Below are 19,729 nucleotides of genomic sequence, written 5' to 3'. Positions count from 1 at the left end.
ATGATGGAGCATGACTGCTAGGCATGGCATCGTTCTTTATATGCTCCAAGCTGAAAAGTTGGGTATCCTATTATATCTACTATTCACTGAGCAATTGCTAGGTGCACACACTGTGATTTATATGCTACATTTGATCTCTTCTATGATGTGCTTTCTTTCACTTTTAACATCTTTGAAATTTAGTGTATTTGATGACCTTTGGCCTCTTACAATCTCCGTCTCTGGCAGCAGTCTTGATATAGTTGTCGTTGTTGCACAGCATGAATTTGGTCATTTCTAGCATCTGAATTTGCAGAATCAGGATCAGTGGTTCTATAAGAATATGTCAGAAGGAATAGTGGAACACTCTTTTATAAAATAATACTTGACACAGGGAAAGCATTTTATGGAAAAACATATATCAACAACTCTGTGTTAAATTTTCTAAATGTAAAAAAAAAAAATAAGTATGCCTACACCAATTTATTTCACTCTTATTTTCCTTTCTACGTATACACAGGATGAATATATAATCAAAAGCTGTTCCTACATAAGTCTGAAATAGACCCTTTAATAAATATAAAATAAAAAGTCCTCACTGATAAGAAGTGTCCTAGTTTTTTCCTTAATTGAAAATAAAATAATGGTATATCTTATAACTGATGATATCTTAGATACAATGAAATACATAAATATCATAATTCATTCTCCTTAATCCTCTCTATTTGATTTTTTGCTGAGAAATCATACTTTGTTTTCTTTTTATTATGTAGCTCAGATGTGCTCTTTTTTCTCTATGCCTACTACCACCCTCTGAATCTTGGTCCTCATAACTAGATTGCAGCTTGAATCACCTAATTGGGTTTTTTACCTCTAGCCTCTCTTGTTTCACATAAATATCAATTAATAATGCCCAAGTAGTCTTCCTAATGCATCATTTATTAACTCGCCCACTCCATAGGGACTTCTTATATGCAAGGTGTCATCCTTTCATCACATCCCTTCCTTCTTAGGAACCCATAGTGGATCCATCACCTCAAGACCACACTCCCCTCCCTGGTTCTCTGTGCCTACCATTCTCTGTGCCTACCACCTGGCGTCATCCTCCTTAAGTGACCCTGATTACCCCTCCCATTAATTGAGCACTGCGTCCAATATACAGAGCATGCAGTTTTAGCCTCTGAATCTTTGCTCAGAATAAAGGTCATTGTATCCAACTGGAAAAAAATATATTGCATCCCCACTCTGATGAGTGATGGAAAAACCTGAACCTTGGACTTGCACTTTCATGTCTGGCTTCTATTTGATTAGCTCTTACTAACCTGTTGCTTGGTTTCAGCCTCATGACTCTGGTTCACCTCAGTATTGGCATATCTTTGATGAATTGTTGGTTTGTAACTCTTCTCCTGTGGATATTGGATATGGAGGTAAAAAGAGACTGAATCAAGGGAAAAATGAAATAAAGTATATGAAAGTACTTAGCCTAATGCTTCGAATGACACTGATGCTCTCTCGAAGTCTGTTTCCACTCACTGTCAGATGAAGGCAAAATTCCTCGGCCTATGACATCAGAATTAGCTATGCCACAATTTTTTAATGTAAAAAGCAGTGTGTGTAATATGATAGCTGATTCCAGAGAGTATACCTGAAGGAAAAAAGATTAATCTGCTCTCTCCTCGTCCTAAAGGGACTCCAGGTGGTCTCCGAAACCTTCCAGTCAGATTCCATCTCACCCAAGGCCACCATTTCTGGCTGCCACCGAGGAAACTCCTTTGATGGAAGTCTGTCCTCCCAAACTTCCCAGGAAAGAGGTCCATCACATTCCAGGTATGTGATGTTAAGGACAAAAATGCATCCCCAGCCTCCAAAAACTAAATATGCATTATTAGCTCCTTGTAAAGCCTCTGTTCCTTAGAATGTGTGTGTGCATGATGTATATATATTCTTGGTCGATGTACAGTTACATTAATAATTCCAGAAGTCTGCTATGAATGGCTCTCCTTTAAACAAACTGGAGTGGAAGTGGGATGACATGTCTGATATGAGATGTCTGAATTAGATTATATTTTAAATAGTTAAATACAGAAACTCAAATGATCCTATCTGTCAAAAGATTATGTTGTGGGGATGTGAAAGGACCTGCTTTAATGTATGAGAATACTTTCTACCAGGAGATCCTAGTATTAAAGTGGGTGCTTCTAAAATACTCACAGGGAATAGAAAGGTCTGTTCTTTGTAAACATTCCAATTCTGCCTGTTAGCTTGTGTACATGGTGCATTTGCTTACAAATGCCTTCCTGAAGGACAAACATTAGTGTCTTCCTGCTCCCTGCTGAGATGATGGAAGCCTGGATTCAGGGGGTTTGCCTTTGTACCCAACTAGAAGCTCCACCTACTGAGTGAGAGACCATGAGACCATCTGTATTTCTCCATTTTCAAATGACGTTACTGTCTAGTGGATATGATTTTAAAAGTAGGTATTTTTAAAATAGTTTCATACACCATAAAACTCACCCATTTAAGTGTACGATTTAATGATTTTTAGGAAATTTACAGACTTGTGCACCTTTCACAGTGATCCAATTTTAGAACATTTCTATCATCCAAAAATATCCCTTATGCCCATTTTTCAGTCACTCCCATTCCCACACTCCAGGTGATTATTTGATATACTTACATCTCTCTATAGTTGCATTTCTGGACATTTCAAAAAAATGGAATCATACTGTATATGGTGTCTTGCATCCATCTTCCTTCATTTAGCATATTTTACAGGTTCATCCACATCATAACTGACTTACACTTTTTAAAGATCACTCTAAGTGGCTTATGGGAAATTGACTCAGGAAGCAAAAGTGGATTCAAAGACTAATTAGGAGACTATTGCAGTGGTCCAGGTGAGAGATTATGACTTGGTTAGAGTGGTAGTACAGGTGGAAAGGCTGAGATGAGGTTGGAACTGGCATACACTTTGGGGGCAGAGCTGACATGACTGGATGTGGGGAGTGAGAAAAAGAAAGGAATCAAGAATAACTGAGGCTTTTTGCTTGAGCAACTGGGAGAATGGTGGTTAAATTTATGAGATAAGGAAGGCTGAGGAAAAACATATATAAAAATATTCTGGCCCGGCTGGGCGTGGCTCAGAGGTTGAGCATTGACCTGGGATCCAGGAGATCACAGTTCGATTCCCGGTCAGGGCACTTGCCGGGGTTGCAGGCTTGATCTCCAGTAGGGAGTGTGCAGGAGGCAGCCAATCAACGACTCATCATTGATGTTTCTATCTCTTTCGTTCCCTATCCCTTCCTCTCTCTGAAATCAATAAAGATTATATATATATATATTCTGAATGTGCTTACCTCCACCAATTCCTCCTTGACCAATTCAGTTCTACTCAAATTCCAAAAAGTTTTATTTAAGCATAAGGAATCTCTTACCTTAAATACTATGCTTCTGTTTGACTTCTAAAAATTTTCAAAAACTTTATCAGGATGAAATCTTGAGGTCATGGAATATACAGGAGCTTATATTTCTTACATTATTTTTCTCAACCACAGTAAGCACTGGAAATTTGCAAATATAAATAGCAAGTGATATTTCTTTTCTTTGACAAAATTAATTGTTAATGACCCTAATTTGATTTGCCTGTAAAGACTAAGTCAACTATAATGTCCAAGGTTTCCTCTTCCTGGAAGGACAATGTTTGTTCCCATCTTTGATATTGTCAAACATATATATATATATGCATTCTTTGACACATATCTAGTTGCCCATAGCACACATATTTGAGAATTGGATTTAAATCAGTGACACTTCAGAATAATGAATTAGGTCTTTTCCCTACCTAGCTGCAATGGCTGGTTGCCATGGAAATGATGCACAAGATAAACCTTTCAGAAAATGCTAATGTTAATATATCTTCATTGGAGGAGTTCATGTATTAATCTGAAATGAAAAGAACTTTAATAACAAAGCAATGCAAATATCCTAGGAATAAAAGCTGTGTGCTTGTATCAAATCCAGTTTATCATCTCTTTTGCCCTGACCTTGACTGAACTGAACATCTCTTTTCCTTGAACTCTGCAATCAGTGAGCAGGTAGCCAGTTTGTTAAAATTAATGTGAGATTTCATCTTTAATTACCATATGCATAGACTTAATTTCTGCTTCATTAAATACTGCACAGGGTCAAGACTGATTTCCACAGTTCTCTGCCTCCATTGATTATTTCTAGAACGCTTTTCTGCCTTGGATGACCTCTACCAGCATCTCCAACCCTAGTTAATAATAACGTGGCTTCCTGAGCCATAGTTAGTTGGAAAATAGATTAAAGCAATGCTTGCCTTTTTCAAGACTTTTTTTTGGTGGGGAGGGTCACAATGTGTTATTTACTCTGCACATAAAAAAAGTATATGCTAATTATAGCATATGAAAATTTAAAAGGTATAAAATATTTCTTTAAAAATGAAAATCATCCATGATGTCATTAGGTAGATATAAACATCATTAATTTTTTTCGATGTACTTCTCTTTATTATTTTTACATATACCATTTAGAACAAAATTTTTATAAAATTTTTCTTTTTTTCTACCAAGTAACTTATAAAATTATAGGATATTAGAGTTGGAAAGGACATTTCTATCATATCATACACCAAACTGTCCCCTTACCATCTTTATCCAGTTTTGTAAATTTTTCTCACATTAATTAAGTAGATGGTTAATGTTAAGGAAAATGACTTTTTTTGCTTACTTAGTGAAACATTGACTACATCTGATAGTGCAGTCCTAAATGAGATAAAAACATTTATTGATCATTTTTGTTTTTATTGACTACTCAGTACAGCTCATTCTTTAAGCCAAATAAACCAGTGTTTGAATAACAACTAAAATGAGGGTTATAAATATTTGCCACAGACGACAGAAGGCCCTTTTAAATTCACTGTGTGTCAAATGGAGTCTCTTTAAATATTAAGCAATTGAAATGTAAATTTACTGACAAAATTTTGATGATTAAGTTACAGACATGTTTTTAGTGTCTGACCATAGCCTTATATCGGTGGATCCCTGCTGTTGTGCAGACCATCATCACTGAATTGACTTGATGTTAGGATATAGTGAATGACTACAGGACTCAACTGTATAGTTAGTAATTGCTTAGAGAAAGACATAACTATCGTCATCTGGCACCCTCAGGAACTAAACTGTCAATATATCATTCCAGCTAGTGTTTCCATATAGGAATTGTTTTAGATGTTGGCTTAAAAGTACAAAGTCAAGCATTGCATGTTTCTTTAGGGCAATTGTCCTCTAATCTTATTAAGAGTATTTATTTTAATTTTCATTACCTGGAGATGTTGTTTAAAATAAAGATTTCTGGGTTCTATGCGCAGCAATTCTGGTAAGTCTGGATTCTGCATTTTGAACAACATTTGTTCTCACTGTCCCCCTTGCAGTTTTCATGGAAGTAGTCCATTGGCATCTCATTATATGGAACACCGCTCTAGGGATTTGAAATAATTTATGCAACTCCCTAATCTAAATTACTAACTAGAAATATTTGGAGACACTGAGGTGCAGGGCAGAAAGTAAAGGGTAAAAACAGCTAGTACAGTAGGGGATAAATAATTCTGTTGGACTGCTAATATCTGTCTTAATCACAGCAGCCCAATCAAGAAAATAACTGTTTTCACCCGCACTTATAGTAAGTCAGATGACTGTCACAAATACTGGAAGAACCTAAAATTACGCAGCTGGTAGCCAGCCAACCTCATACTTTGTCTTTTCTTTATAAAGCCAAAAGTATATTGCTGGGGGAGGGGGAGGAATCCTATTCTAGGTATAAAAAATAGGCTGAGAGGAGTGAGTGAGTTCATACACATTTTTTAAAGTGAGATGAGGGGTGGGAAGGAGGAGCAGTAAAGGCCTCTTAAAAAACTCATAGAAATGAGAATCAAGGTTATTTTCCCTCAAACTGGGCTTCAGACTGTCATCAGTCAGGAACCAAGTCACACTTGGGTAATTTTTGAAGAGTCAAAACAGGTTTTGTCATGAGCAAGGGAGTATCCTCAAAAGGAGTCACTCACATGCATTTGTGTCTTTCTACAATATCAGGTTTATTAGGAGAGACCTCCCCAATAAGCTGTAGAGTCACACACAGGTTACACACAGAGAGGGGGAGCTTACCTGATAGAAGCAAGCAGAATGAGCCTCCAGTGCAAAGTCCCAGTCACTGATGATGTTCACAGGTGGATAGGTGGGCGTCAGTTCAAGCCAGGCAGCTATAGTGTCAGCACTTGTCCAGTGAGTGGAAGTCCACCAGAGCTCTGAGCATGACTCATGGTACAGCCAGGCTTGAGCTTTGGGTGGTTAGAGCTCTGAGTTCTTATAGCCCACAAGGGGTGGAGGTCCCAGACATATCACTGTCCAGATGGAGTTCTTATCCAAGTGTCCAGACATGTGGTTTTGGGCATTTGGACCCCTCCTAGGGGCATTCCCATTACACCCATTACCTCAGTCTTGACCTAATTGTCATGGATGACAGTGGCTCCATATTGGATTGTCATAGGTGTCCAAAAAGTCTATTTTGCTCTTGCTCTGTGTAGGTTGTTTACAAAGATTTGGACAGGATGTAGGGAAACCACTGAGCTAGTGCAGTTCTCTAGGGATCAGGGATGGGGCCAGCAGGAGACCCACCAGCTCAAAGTGTGAAGGGATAAGGGACGGGAGCAGTTGTGGAGAACTCTATGGAGAGAGTGATTAACAAGAGCTGTGACCATCAGTGGTCACAGTTCGTCAGCCCTAGATCACAGCGCCATCCCTAGGCAAATCTCTGGGAGGGTGGAGACTTGTGAAAGAAATCCTGGTCCTTCTGCCTTCCCGTCTCCTGGGAGCCTCCCTTTGCCAGATTCAACCTGGAGCCAGAGGCAGGGGAGCCCTGAGTAGAGTCCATAGGGACCAGTCTTCCAGGACAGGGAGGTAGAGGGTGGAGAGCAAATGGGGTCAGGGAGTGGGGATTGGAGGCAAATAAAAGATATCCTATCTAGGATAGGAACCTTAATTTTGAATCTAGCCCTTATGCTTATGAAAACTCAGCAACTCACAAAATTCTGAGACTCAGCCTTTTTATTAAAATGATTACATAATGAAAAGTTAGATAATATACTGAAGAAAAGCAGGTATAACCCATCATCCAGGGGATAAAGAGACAAATTTGTGTGATACTATATATATATAAAATTTTATATATATATAAAATTCAATGTGATAATTTTTATCTTTTATTCATGTACTTATTTAGCATTTATTTTGTTAACTACCATTTTGGATTTATATCTTCCATTTTATTTTATTTTGGGCTTTTTATTTACTCTGCATTTCATGGTTTTTTGTTTTTTTCTCTTCTTCTCTGCCTATTAATTAATGAGTTTTCTCTAATCCCCATTTTTCTTCTACTGGAAGAAGACTTTCTATTATTTGGTTACTATTGAAAGTGTAACATAGATACTTGTCTATTGAAAGTCAGAATTAAATGAAACCCCAATGCTTCAGCTCCAGTCACTCTCTGCCTTATTATATGTTGTATACGCTTGTGAAACCACCTCCGCAGTCAAGATAACAGAGTCATCACCCTCCAAAAGTTTGCGTGTGCCTCTTTGTAATTTCCCTTCCTACTCTTTTCCCATCCACAGGCAACCACAGATATGCTTTCTGTCACATGGATTAATTTGAAATTATCTAGAATTTTAGATAAGTGAAAACATACTGCTTTTTTGGGGCGGCAGCTTTTTTCACTCAGCATAATTATTGCATATACCAATAATTCTCTGTCTTTTATTGCTTAGTAGTCCAACGAGTGATGTACAAGTTTGTTTATCCATTTGATGCAGTGTTAACAGGGGTCAGGGACCTGAGGGTCCAAGACCAACTGTGGATTCTTGACTTTGCACAGGAAAGAATTAAAACGTGAGCCAGCACAGAGTTTAGAGTAAAAATGAGTTTATTAGTGAAGCAGTGAGACATGGAATGGGCTACCCATAGACAGAGCAGCCCCCTTTAGTGAAATTTGCTTCCTTTATTGAGGTTCATTTAATTGGGGGGAGGGTAGTAAGGAGGAGGAATATTCAGGACCTTCCTGGGAAAGGGGTGGAGATTTCTCAGAGGAGCTCCCTAGGCCTTTTTGTGTTCTTATATGGGCTTTTTGGTTTCCATCACAGTGGCATGGAGTGTGGTGTTTAGCATGCTAATGTATTTAGCGTGCCAGTGAGTATATAATGGCCAGGGGTTATCCTTAGGTGAAATCAGTGGCCATGGTGGATGGAGCTGCTCCCTGCCAGTCAGCTACAAATCTTGTTGGGGGTGTGGTCTGTCTTCTTGACGTCCCTGTAGCTTTTATGGATTACAGTTGCTCTGCCACATACCCTAGATTATAGTCACCTGCTGCTGGGCACTTGTATTGTTTTAAATTTGAGGCCATCAGAGTGTTATAAAGTTCTTTTCTGCCTCATGATTATAAAAAATAGCCACAATGTTTTTCTAATACTACTGTGGTTTTATATTTTTACATTTAAATCTTTATCTTGATTTTATTTGGGGAATAAAATACGTTAATTTAAGATAGGCCTAATTAACTCTTTCTGAGTAACTCGTGACATTATTATATATATTATGTATATCAAAGTATCCTTTGTGCTAACTTGATGCATCATCTTTTTTATTTATTGAAGTCTTATAAATATTTTAATCTTTTGTAGCCCCATATTTTATTCCATTGAACTCTTGTCTATTCCTAAATCAGCACTACATTGGCTAAATATATTGCTGTAAAACACGGATTAACACCTGACAATTTATATTCTTTGCATTCTTGTTTAAACCTTTCCTAATTACTCTCAAATGTTTATTCATTCATCCAGTTAAATTTCAGAACAGTCTTATTGATTTTTAAGAGATAAATCCCTTTTGAATTTTGGTTGGAATTTACAATATTGTAATTTATAATAATAAATATATATTTAGAGCTTCTAAAACCCTTAGAATTTTCTAAGTGATGAGAGTGATAGAGTGTCTGTTGTTATGTTAATGTGATATTTAGAATGCACTAAGGGCTGGGGGCTGGTTTCCAGGAAAACCAACCCTGTGATTAGAGGGTTGGAACTTTCAGCCTTTTGGGTTTGAGCAGAGGAGTGGAAGGAGAGAAAAAGCAATGAACTAAAGAGGATGTCTAATGAGAAATGTTGGTGTCTGTGGAGTTGATAAGAAGTGGTTGGAAGGGTAACCTAAGGGACTTTCTGATGGATTGAAAGTTACCATGCAGCTGATGTCCAGAGTATTCTAGCTCCTTGGAAAAGGGATGAGCTGTAGCATAACACATATGGGAACTTAGCTGATTGTAGGAAGTTTCTCTTCTTCATGTAACTGCCACCTCAGTCAAATAAATAGCACTGTAGCACCTTATGTGACTGAATTTTAAAATATTTAGTTTGCTATCTGTCAACTAAAATACCCAAGGATATTAGACTACGAGATATCATTGACATTCAAAACCACAGTGTACGTAGGCAACAGGCCAGACAACGGTACTAAATAAAGTAGAAACAGTGAAGTGCACCACGTGCTCTGATGGGCAAGCAGAAAGGCTATGAAAATGGTTCATGGGACACCGGGCCTAGTCTGAGTTTGTAAGTTTGAACTGGCCACTGCAACCCTCAGTAAGAATACATTTTACTCGTGGGAGGCAAAACGATTCCAGGTGTTGCCCTGGCCGGTTTGGCTCAGTGGTTAGAGTGTCAGCCCTCAGACTGAAGGGTCTCGGGTTCGATTCCAGTCAAGGGCACATACCTTGGTTGCAGGCTTGATCTCCTGCTCCTGTGGGGCGAGTGCAGGAGACAAACAATCAATGTGTTGTTCTCACATTGATGTTCCTCCCCCCACCACTCTTTCTGAAAAGCAATGGAAAGAATATCCTCTGGTAAGGATTAAAAAAAGGAAAACTATGCTGGCTGTTCAGGTGACAGATGCCATCTTAGGAAGCAAGCTAGTCCATCCTGGGAGAAGTAGGCCCCTGTTACCTAAAGGGAATATTCTTGCATAGGTAAATAGGCGCGTTAAGTTGTTTACTGCTTTGGATTATACAGCTTTTAACAACCAAGGGACACTTGACTGTATATAACAAGCCCCATCCCTTTTTGGGTGTGGAGATCTATGATCTACCATTTTGCTGCCAACCAACAGGCCATGTTTGTCCATAACTCCCCTAATAAACTCTTGGTGTAATTCTGGAGTTGTCAGCCTCTTTTTTTCCATCTCTTGACTGAAAATAAAATTTGTTGCAAGGACTTAGGACTTGTGACAAAGATATGAAGTGAAACAAAAATTTCATCAGCCATAAAAATCCTTACTCAATTGGTTGCAGTCTGATGGTTTTATTCTAGTTAACTTTTTAATAGCGGCCATATCCTTTTGAGTTAACCTCTTGAACCAGTAATAAATTATAACTTTTATTTAAAAAATACGGGTCTGGGAAGTTTAGGAAAATCTAAGTGGCTGCATTTTTTGCTTAAGCTCTTCATGTGTGGGTAGCACCATTTGCTAGTTGATAGCAGGGTACAAAAATTTTACTTTTGTATTATCTAACTTAGGAAGAAATTATACTTGGCAATGAAGTTTTGATTTAAGATTACATATTAGTTCCCAGCAGTTCTCAATTTATAATTTATATTTTTCTGTCATTTTCTCAGGACCATATGTTCCTCAGGCAAGGAAGTTAAATTTTCTTACCTTCATATCCCCTAAGATGATGTATTATGATGAGTAATTGTTTAAAACTATTTTGTAGTACAATTAAAGTAATGACTAAGTAATGAATATGTCATCTGTTTAAACTGAATAATAGAATTCCAGAGCCTTGAGGTCTCGAGATTTTTAAAATTAGTTTTGCTATCTTACATAGATATATAAATTGAGTTTTCAAAATGATTTCATTTTCCTTATAGTATAAGTTTTGTTTCTTTTGTACTTTGCAGTTCCTTTGTTTGTTTTTTACATAATATTATCATAATTGAAATTAAAATAGTCCAATGAAGAACACAAACATCATTCCCATTTCTGTCAAGCTAAAAGTCAAACCTAATGATGATGATGAAACCTGATAGCTTAGTTTAATAAAAGAGACAACAAGATCTGAGCCTCATCTGTATCTATAGATTCTCATCATTGTCTACCGCCCTAGTTACTCACCAACTATATCAATTTCTTGTGATTTTCCTCTACCCACCTCCAATTCAGGATGCTTGAAGAACACTGTACCTTTGTAAGCATTGTTACCTCTGACTAAAATGCCATTCACCCTCCTATCCCATCCTCAACTCTGCCTGGAAAATTTCTACCTCTTTCCAATGTCTCTACTTCCAGGCAATGTCTAGCAAAAGTGGGATGAATGAGACCAGTCAGGAAGATATTAAGAGTAAACCAGTAAAAGATAAGTGAATGAATAAGTGTATAAATGAGAAAAGCAGAGTGATAAGCCGTGTGCCACCCCTTGTAATGTATGAGTACCAAAATAATCATCTTTCTGCCTTCAACAGGGTCTCTCTTGTGATACCTCCATGCCAAAGGTCCCGCTATGCCACCTACTTTGATGTTGCTGTGCTTCGCTGCCTCCTCCAGCCCCACTGGTCTGAGGAAGGCACCCAGTGGTCTTTGATGTACTATCTACAAAGGTTGCGACACATGTTGGAAGAGAAGCCAGAAAAGCCCCAAGAGCCAGATATCCCTCTCCTGCCCAGACCCAGGAGTAGCTCCATGGTGGCAGCAGCTCCCTCGCTGGTGAACACCCACAAAACCCAAGTAAGAGAGACTCCGTCCACTGTCATTTGAATCAGCAACTTTGGTTTTAACAGATTTTCTGTTTGTTCTGTGCTTCCACCTCTTACTTATTCCAGTGCTGAGTATTTGGCTGGTGGGTGACTGTGATGCTGTTAGCCTTTCCCTTCCATCTTTTACTGCTGGACCCTTTTGCTGCTCTTTAGCATTATATTTACCATTCAAAGAAGTGCTATCTGAATGCCTTTTGCACACACTAATCTAAAGTAAGCCACTGTTGATCCAGAATAATGGAAAATTGGGTTTTAGATCATCAAAGCACTACTTAATACAGAGTTCTGACATATAATCTGTTGCTTACCAATATTGTAAATTGTGTGACACTAGAGTTTGACTGACTATGATTTAACCTCTTTTGTTTGTTTGGTTTGGTTTTGTTGTAATCCTCACCTGAGGATATTTTTTCCCATTGCTTTTTCAGAGAGTGGAAGGGAGAGAGAGAGAAAACATCAATATGAGAGAGACACATTGCTCGGTTGCCTCCTTCATGTGCCCCGACCGGGGCCAGGGGTTGAGCCTGCAACTAGGGTATGTGCCCTTGGCTGGAATCAAACCCAGGACCCCTTCAGTCCATGGGCAGACACTCTAAGCACCGAGCCAAACTGGCTAAGGAGATTTAACCTCTTTTGCATAACTCAAAATGATTTAGTGCCTCAATGTCATCATTAGGAATATTGGTTTTTGATATATAGTCTTGCTCTTTATAATAGATGACTGGAGTAATAATCTGAATTTACATTGAGGGGATGACATCCTCTAAAAATCACTTTTTGATAAATTAATGTCCTTATATGAGCTTGAGCACTTATTCTGCCCCTTTCTCATCAACCCCATGTGTTGAGTATGGAGAGAAAAATGTGATTTAGTGGTGTGTTCCTGTTGTTTGGGTTTATTTAAATGTGAATTTGCTGTGTCTGAAAAAAAATCTGCATATTCTGAAAGTAAACATGAGCAGTACAATATCAGGGAGAAAAGGAAATGTACTCTGTTTTAGTAGTAGCTGATTCTGCCCAAAGTAAATATCTCCTATGGTGAATCACTGAATGGAAAAACACATTTTTTTAATAGAAAGAGAAAAAAAACCCTATCCCATCCCTGTTTTCTTAGCTTTCCTGAGTCTGGAGCTTCATGGTCTCACTATTGACAACTCCAAAGGGAAGTTACAATCAATATGAAATATATCTCCTCAGTAGCTAGATTTGGATTCTGAAAGTCTAGATATAAGTTAAATATTTTATAGATATCAACACAGTAGGCATATTTCTATTAAAAGTATGACATCGCAGTAAGTAAAGTATTGTATATAAAGCCCTAAGTCCTTGGTTATTAAGTCTACCTATATTGTCTTGTAAGGATCTCACCATGAAGTGTAATGAAGAGGAAAAATCTCTCAGTCCTGAGGCCTTTTCCAAGGTTTCATTGACCAATCTGCGTAGGTCTGCAGTCCCAGATCTTTCTTCAGACCTCGGTATGAACATTTTTAAGAAGGTGAGTAGAGCCCCTGACGCTTTGATTTTTGGGTAATAAAAAAAAATCATTGGGCATCAGGTGTTTCTGATCATGCTGCAACATGGGGCAGGGTGGGAAAGGGACCTCGGGGGACAGAAGTCAGCTCCCAGTTGTAACATTGGCTTTACAGCATGACCTTGTATAAGCCCCTCTGTGTGCATGAGTGTGCTCCCCACTCTAAATGTTGTTACAAAGCCCAGTCCTGATGATGTGCTTTCATTTGGTGATGCTGGAGGTAGTTGTGATAACAATGGTGGCAACGTACATTTGTATGATTCTTCTCATTTTATCAAGCGCTTTGTATAAGTAGTTCCCATTTAATCCAATGAGATCTTTATTTTCCCTATCCTGTGCTGTAACCCAGAGGTTCTCAAAATTTACCACTCATCAGAATCACCTACAAGGTCTTAAAACACAGGTTGCTGAGCCTCACCTTCCCAGGTGATGCTGATATGGCTGGTCCAGGGACCACACTTTGAGAAGCACTCCTCTTGCCCAATCCAGCAAAAAGACCCAGGGAACATGTTGCCTTTGGCTTCATTCCTTTCACTCTTTAAATGCATGTGGAAAGTTCTCTCATCTCTATCTTAGCATATTCAGCGACTTTCTGGGTCTCCTTGTCCTGGAAATGTCCTGTATTTTCTCGCCGGCCATGGAGCCCTTCGGGAAAGAAACTGTAAGTTCTCCGTTACCCTGTGCCTAACCCTTCACCTCTCACCCTCGTAGTTCAAGAGCCGCAAAGAAGACCGAGAGAGGAAAGGCTCCATCCCCCTGCACCACGCGGGGAAGAGGCGGCCACGGAGAATGGGAGTTCCGTTCCTGCTTCATGAGGACCACCTTGACGTGTCCCCCACCCGCAGCACCTTCTCCTTTGGAAGTTTCTCTGGGCTTGGAGAAGACAGGCGAGGCATTGAGAAAGGAGGCTGGCAGACCACCATTTTAGGTGACCGCAGAGACCTTCCAAAGCAGGGCAGAGCTTGAGTGACCTATTTAGGAATCTGGATCTAGGGCTCCTGGGCAAATCTGGGTCTTCCTTGAACAGTTTAGTCAAGAAATGTGGGCCTAAATGCGAGCCTCTCAGTACAAAATAACGCTGTGTCTTCACATCCAAAGAAATGCAGAAAATTGAGTTACTTATTCAAAAGTTTTGTATAATCAGACAGGCAATGGTCCTATTTCTTAAATATTTTAGATATGGGAGCATGGCCTTAGAGGGTCTCGTGCATTAGCTTTCACTGTGACTCCAAGGACAGACTTTTACTTGACTTGAATGCTAAAAAAGAGTAAAGAAAAAAAAGAAACATTTTTTCTTTTTGGATGGCATGTTAAGAAGGCCAGCTTAAAATTAAGAGTTGACAGCTAGCTGGGGCCCAATTTATAGTTTCTGACATTTGGCTTAGATCGGGCTGACCCTATCACAGGCAACTGCGTCAATCATTTTGACCCTGACCATTCCCAAGGCAAATTCAAGTCCTGCTATTTGGCTATGCCTTACGCGCTTCCTAATAACTCCTCACTCTCACTGCTGTCCTTCAAAAGACAAAATCTGGGCAGAGCATCTTGCAGATTTCCAAACCCTCTTGTGACACTCTTGTCCATCTCAGGGAAATTTACCCGGCGGGGCAGTTCTGATGCAGCCACTGAGATGGAGAGCTTGAGTGCCAGGCACTCACACTCTCATCACACCCTGGTGAGTGACCTGCCGGACCATTCCAACAGCCACGGAGAAAACACCTTCAAGGAAGGTGGGTCGGAGGCAGCGCCTGCAGGCGGGAGTTCAGGTTCCTTTTCCTGTTTCCTGTTTTTACTCTATGTTCCATTTTCATTGTAACCTGGCTCCTTGTGCTTTCTGAAAATGTGCATTCATGTATAATATTGCTTGGTAATTTACTTGTGAGCCGTTCTTAGAATTTTCTTAGTAGCAAGAGCTTTTGGACAGCACACTATGAACCCCATATGTCTCAGAGGGAAAGCAAGAGAGAGCCATTCATCTTTGTTTTCAAAGATCATGGATGCACAGGGCTAGACGAGACTTGGAGGATAGCTAAATACAGGACTTCATTCCCCGCTGTGATGTCACTCTGAAGGGTTTGTCACCTTCAGGGGGACGAAAGTCACTGCCTTCCGAAGTCACCAGTTCCTTTTTCAGACAGCTTCCACTTCTGATAAATGCGTTATGTGCTTATGTCAGCAAACGTGTCTCTGGGTGAAATCTGAGATGGGTTCTCATTCTGTGCTCTTAACCTATTAGCATAAATTAATCCCTCTTTTCCCTAGACTGTATTTCAAGTATTTGATGACATCTATTAGTGATCATCACAGATTTATGTCCATTACTCTAAAGAAAAGAAGAAAAAAGAATCCTTGTTTGTTGTTGCTTAAATATACCAGATAAAACCAAATATTTAAACAGCCCCAGAGTAGGGAAATACTTCAACTAAACTAGTTTAACTATATTGATAGAGTCTGTCAACTAGTAGACAAAAGTTAAATTCTAGCCTGGGTCTTAAGGAAGCCGGCTGGAATTCACATTTTTCTATAACCTTCATTGTTTGACAGATATTCATTACATGGCCTTACCACCTGCAGCAGTTCTATGGGAGTTGAGACTAGCTCTGCGGCTATAAGGCAAATATCTGTAAAAGCTACAGCTGTGATTGTGGTCATAATTTAAATAATAGTATAAGTGTCTAATGTGATGTCCCAAATTAACATGGAGAAAACTAAGACATTGCTTTCCTTTTATTAGTGAGATCCCAGATCTCCACCATCACAGTTGCAACCTTCAACACCACATTGGCGTCATTCAACGTAGGCTACGCAGACTTTTTCAATGAGCATATGAGGAAGCTCTGCAACCAGGTGCCTATCCCAGAGATGCCACACGAACCCCTGGCATGTGCGAACCTGCCTCGAAGCCTCACAGACTCCTGCATAAACTACAGCTACTTGGAGGACACAGAACATATTGATGGGACCAATAACTTTGTTCACAAAAATGGCATGCTTGATCTTTCTGTAAGGAGCAAGAATTTTTCTTACTGAAGCTTGAAAGATATTGACTCTTTGGTTCGGTTTTTACTATGTTGTATAAAGTGGGCATACGGATTCTTAGAAATGTTGGTCCTTAAAATGAAAAAGCCACCCCTATACAAAAATTTCACAAATGTGTTACCCCTCTTAGCTGCACCTTTCCCTTTTTTCAAGAATTACATTAGATTTGACCTGATCTCAGAATATTTTTAACCCAAAAGTGTTAGTGAATCCTGAATACACATATATAAATATGCATACATGTGAGTGTGTTTGCTCAGTCCCTTTTATCAGGAATGAGAGTAAAAAATTCTCTGTTTATTTTCTTTTGTTATAAAAGCAACATGACTATAAACCTCCTGAGTAGCAGGGGGAAATGAACAGAAGTTCAATAAAAGATTTAAACTTGCATTCTCAAGGATGCCTGTCTCGATTATAGTTATTAGCAGATGAAAGGGTTGTTATATTTTTACAATTATACTTCACAAAACTGTTTATTTCACATTAGGGAACCTGGCTTAGCAAATAATTTTAAAACATTAAAATAAAAACAGGACATAATTTAAAAATGTAAATATTTTGTATTTAAAATTGAAGTGTCAATAATGATACCATTGTGACTGTGCAAATGTTCCTCTATTAAGTGCACAAGGAAGTGATTTTTCTTTATCATTGGTGGAGAGTGAAAGGCAGAGGAATAGAATACTTTGATTTAAAAAGGAATTGAGCGAGTTTCCATTTTGGCCAATAATTACTCTCACATTAATTCATTATACTTCATTATCCCCATTAGCTGTATATCACAGCAAGCTTGGGGATACTTAAGTGAGATAATACACACACATATGCATTTTTAATCTTTTGGGCATTTTATACTCTATATTAAACACATAAACAAGGTCCCAAAACAACTTAGATAGACATAGCTGAAAATTATCTGAATTATTTATACTCAAGTGCGTATAACATCCTACAGGAAATCGATGAAATGGAATCACTGAATCTGGATAGGAAGAGATAACCCAAGTTATCTAATCCACCCCTGTTTATTTTTGTCTCCCCGCAGGTGGTCCTGAAGGCTGTCTATCTGGTCCTTAACCATGACATCAGCTCCCGCATCTGTGACGTAGCACTCAACATTGTTGAGTGCTTGCTTCAGCTTGGTGTGGTGCCCTGTGTTGAAAAGAACAGAAAGAAGAGCGAAAACAAGGGAAATGAGACTGTGGAGAAAAGACCAAGTGAGGGAACTTTCCAGTTCAAAGGTGTCTCTGGAGGTTCCTGTGGGTTTGGGGGCCCTTCGGTGAGTGGAGCTGGAGATGGTGGAGGAGAAGGAGGCGGTGGAGACGGAGGAGGAGCGGGAGGTGATGGAGGAGGCGGAGGAGGCGGAGGAGGCCCTTACGAGAACGAGAAGAACCAAGGGAAGGTAAGACCGCACAACCTTCTGTGTCCTCGAGAGGGTTTCCCCTAGTGACTTTTCAGTGTGTGCTTCTCAGCACTTCATTATCTCAGAACAACAACTAGTCACTAGAGCAAGACACTGGTGAGTCTAGAAATCTCTTCCTTAGGTCTTCAGCAGGCATTAGGGGAAAGAGATGAAACTGTATTCTAAATTCAAAGCTCCTGCCATCCAAGCAATGTCAGGCCGAATTCCCTGGTCATGTTATTTCTGCTGGAGAACATCTGAGATACACTACATGGCCATAACTTTCAGTCTGCCACCGAGGATAATCTCTCTCAAGACTTGCAGGGTCTGACCTAACTGATCAGTGTTCTAGTCTTCTCAAGCTGCCATAACAATATCATAGATTGGGTGACTTAAATAACAGACATTTATTTTTCACAATTCTGGGAGCTGAGAAGTCCAAGATCAAGGTACAAGCAAAGTATATTTCATTCTGAGGCCTCTTCTCTTGGTTGGTAGGTAGCTGCCACCTTGCCATGTGTTCACATGTCCTCTTTTTCTGCATGCACAGAAAGAGAGAAAGCTCTAGTTTCTCTTTTTAGGACTCTAATCCCATTGGACCAGGGCCCCACTCTCATGACCTCATCTAACCCTAAATACTGCCCAAAGGCCACATCTCCAAACCCTGTTACATTGGGGGCTAGGGCTTCAAGGTAAGAATTTGGGGGAGACATAAACATTCAGTTCATAACAAATAGTATTTTTCCTCAAGATAAAGTTTTTCTCTTTACCTAATGAACATATTTTGGGGGTACCCAACTTCAAATTAGAGTTAAGGAGAAAGGGGAAACTTTTGCTTGGTTAGTTGGTTGGTTTATTGGTTTTAATTTGGAAGACTAGCCTTGCCCTCTCATGTCTCAATTGTCATATTCTAGTGTCTTTAGTTTTCTTATCATCGATTGTTACTGAATTTAATTCCCTTTGCCTTGAAACACCTGGTTTATGATCTTTGTATTTAATATCAAAAATTAGTTTTCTCCTTTAATTCGGGTTGTAAATAAGAATTACCACATCTTACATTCACATAACTTATTCTGATTTCAATTTGAGTGTTTAGTGGAAAATGCTGTTAAGAAATTGAAATCAACAAGAAATTTGAAGCTCTAACAAGTTACATACCATGTCAAGTGTTTACAAGTATCAGATTACACTGTGCAGATTTCTATCATCTACATATTATCTAATCTATGAACTGTCCATTTTTTTCTTACAGATTATTAGGTTTTCACATCTGAATAGATGTTACAATGCTTTTTTTTTTCTTTCTTTTTAAAAAATATATCTTTATTGATTTCAGAGAGAGGAAAGGAGAGGAAGAGAGAGAGATAGAAACATCAACGATGAGAGAGTCACTGATAGGCTGTGCCTCCTGCACGCCCCCGACTGGGGATCAAGCCCGCAACCCGGGCATGTGCCCTGACCAGGAATCAAACCCCGATCACCTGGATCCTAGTTCATCGCTCAACCGCTGAGCCATGCCCGGCTGGGCATTCTTCCTTTTTTATAATTTTTTTCCCATCCCATCTCTTTCCAGTCCCACTGGATGCATGTTTAATGTGCATTTATCATCTGTGTTTCTTTATCTCTTTGTTTACTCCTATCTTCCCAATATTCTTGGACAGTGATCCAAATATTCCTGCCTCAATATTGTTGGATTCCTGAACCTTTTCTTCAGGATTTTCTCCTCCTGGTATAATCATATGTATGTTGTTTTCCAATTCTAATACATAGTATCTTCTAGTACTTAAGGTTCTCAACTTCTTAGTTCCTCATACATCACTGATGACAATCCAAGGCTCCTCAGATTTTGCTTTAGGTGAAAATTATCTAAATGATGGTAGAGATCACAAGGGATTTTATCTTGGGC

The 19,729-nt window shown here is 39.1% G+C and overlaps 1 protein-coding gene across 5 annotated transcripts in view; it reads left to right on the top strand.

Annotated features, from left to right (window-relative positions):
• Positions 1 to 19,729, top strand: part of UNC80 (unc-80 homolog, NALCN channel complex subunit) — a 163,405-nt gene that overhangs the window by 14,265 nt on the left and 129,411 nt on the right. For all 5 annotated transcript variants that reach the window (XM_081143317.1, XM_081143315.1, XM_081143314.1 and 2 more), the window contains exons 7-13: positions 1,667 to 1,806; positions 11,561 to 11,822; positions 13,212 to 13,346; positions 14,094 to 14,310; positions 14,972 to 15,112; positions 16,117 to 16,385; positions 17,467 to 17,823. In XM_081143317.1, the coding sequence (XP_080999443.1) occupies positions 1,667 to 1,806; positions 11,561 to 11,822; positions 13,212 to 13,346; positions 14,094 to 14,310; positions 14,972 to 15,112; positions 16,117 to 16,385; positions 17,467 to 17,823 (1,521 nt within the window). The remainder of the gene's footprint in view (positions 1 to 1,666; positions 1,807 to 11,560; positions 11,823 to 13,211; positions 13,347 to 14,093; positions 14,311 to 14,971; positions 15,113 to 16,116; positions 16,386 to 17,466; positions 17,824 to 19,729) is intronic.

Source organism: Miniopterus schreibersii (assembly GCF_964146895.1).
Source record: "Miniopterus schreibersii genome assembly, chromosome: 7".
Classification (NCBI taxonomy): domain Eukaryota; kingdom Metazoa; phylum Chordata; class Mammalia; order Chiroptera; family Miniopteridae; genus Miniopterus; species Miniopterus schreibersii.
This window is presented reverse-complemented; position numbering and strand designations above follow the sequence as displayed.